The sequence below is a fragment of the Sinocyclocheilus anshuiensis genome, unplaced genomic scaffold, assembly GCF_001515605.1.
Source record: "Sinocyclocheilus anshuiensis isolate Anshui unplaced genomic scaffold, SAMN03320099.WGS_v1.1 scaffold462, whole genome shotgun sequence".
NCBI classification, from domain to species: domain Eukaryota; kingdom Metazoa; phylum Chordata; class Actinopteri; order Cypriniformes; family Cyprinidae; genus Sinocyclocheilus; species Sinocyclocheilus anshuiensis.
In genome coordinates, this window is record NW_015542340.1 from 171,325 (window position 1) to 173,477 (window position 2,153).

General features: G+C 39.5%; 1 protein-coding gene across 1 annotated transcript in view; it reads left to right on the forward strand.

Annotated features, from left to right (window-relative positions):
• The window catches only part of LOC107691204 (lysosomal-trafficking regulator-like), a 122,024-nt gene that overhangs the window by 100,738 nt on the left and 19,133 nt on the right, over nt 1–2,153 (forward strand). Inside the window, 2 exon segments of the mRNA XM_016489701.1 lie at nt 961–1,113; nt 1,245–1,489. Of these exon segments, the coding sequence (XP_016345187.1) occupies nt 961–1,113; nt 1,245–1,489 (398 nt within the window).

A 2,153-nucleotide genomic window follows, 5' to 3' on the forward strand; every position in this document is an offset into this window, starting at 1 on the left:
AATTAATGAAACATGGACAGTGGCCACAAATTAATAAGTCGTAGGAACGAATTAACAAGTTGTAGGAATGAATCCTTCCCCCGCAGTGTCCCGCAGCCCTGCAACCTTCACCTAATTGTTTCAAATATGAAACAATTATCTGGGGAAATGACTGTTACTACATTTCTATTGCATTCCATGTTGAAGAACTTTGTGTTGTTTCTATTTTAATGTACTTTTAAAGTTTAAATCACATTAAAAGCTTAATTTGTACATTATGAGTGAATGATGATGCATTTATATACCGTCACCGTCACTCACAGCCGCTCGCACGTATTTTGCGCATGAGCCGCACGCAGCCCAAAATTAAATAGCTTAATCGACCATCGATAGCTTTAATCGATTGCATCTCTTATCGACAATTAATCGATCATCGATTAATCGTTGACATCCCTAATAGTCCCTAATCAGTGACGTAAGTGTACGCTGATTGGCCAAACGCATGCGAAACACCAGCCACCCGGCATTTTTAAAAAGCCATGTTAACATGGAACATGGAAAACTGCGATAACGTTATTTACCTGTTGTCTGCAGTGTTGTGTTCTTTTCTCAGCTTCGATGATATGTAACACTGCAAGTTGTCATAAAAAATTAGTCTCTTAGCCCAACTTTTTGCTCTTGAAATCGCGTAAATCGTGCTTTTACATTTCCATCTCCATTATAAAAAGACATCGCAAGTTGTCATAAAAAAATGTGTCTCTTAGCCCAACTTTTTGCTCTTGCAATCGCGTAAATTGTGCGTTTACATCTCCATCTCCATTATAAAAAGACATGGTTGTCGGCCGCTTCAGAGTTCCTGCTGCCGGTGTAAATGCAACCAGGAAAACGGCCCGAGGGAGAAATTGGTTCTCTAGGAACTACCCTGCTGGCTAGTTCCTAGAACTACGTTGTGCGAAAGCCCCTAATGTGTTTTCTCACCAGAGTCCTCATGGAGAGACGGAACCGGCCTCCTTCTCCTGGACGTATGAGGAGATAAAGGAGGTTCACAAGCGCTGGTGGCAGCTCAGAGACAATGCTATGGAGATCTTCCTCACCAACGGCAGGACGCTGCTGCTCGCGTTTGATACCACCAAGGTAACGACATCACTGTCAAACACATGAGCGTTAGCTGCTGAATGATTTATTAAATGCAATTCAGTAAATTCCAATGTCAATTCTGCCCAACTCTAACTTCCTGTTGATCCACTCTCTGGTCTCCGTCTCAGTACCGTGACGACGTCTACCACAACATCCTGAGCTCAGAGCTGCCCAACCTGCTGGAGTACGGGAACATCTCTGCCCTCACGCACCTGTGGAGCTCAGGACAGATAACCAACTTCGAGTACCTCACCCACCTCAACAAGCACGCGGGCCGCTCCTTCAACGACCTCATGCAGTATTCCGTCTTCCCCTTCATCCTGCGAGACTACACCAGTGAGACGCTGGACCTGCAGGACACCTCCATTTACAGGCCAGAACCAAAATGATTACTTTATTTGTGTGGTGTTTCTCGGTAATGATAGCCTGATATATACCTGATGTTTATTAGTTCCATTCTTTTTTTCATTATTTGATATTCAAATAATATAAAATATTATAAAAAACTGATACATATAATATTTTAGATTTTGTTTTATTTTTTCACCACATATAAATATTTAATATTTAAAATATCTAAAATATGATTAAAAAATTGTAAACACACACACACATATATATGGTTAAACTAGTACATATCTCCATTCTATTTCATAGTTGTGATGACTTGTGCGTTAATGAGTGTGTATATACTGTAGATTTATATATAGACATAAATTAAATTATCATTATATTCAGGGTTTGAAATTAACATTTTCACTCACCAGCCAATTTGGCTACTAAATGTTTAAGTTACCGGCCATGCATAACTTCTACTAGGAAAAAAAAAAAAGACAGAAATAAACCAACAGTTTAAGGCTGTCTACACTGGGCGTGACAAAGCAACCGTTGCAAATCATTTTGTGTCAGTACTCTCAATATTTTCTGGGATTTTATCGATAAAGATAATTAGACGATATTTTGCTGAGTGTGTTATTGTGCTGATATCTTAAGGACTACTGTGGACAGCTGACTCCTAAAGTTTTTGATATATTTCA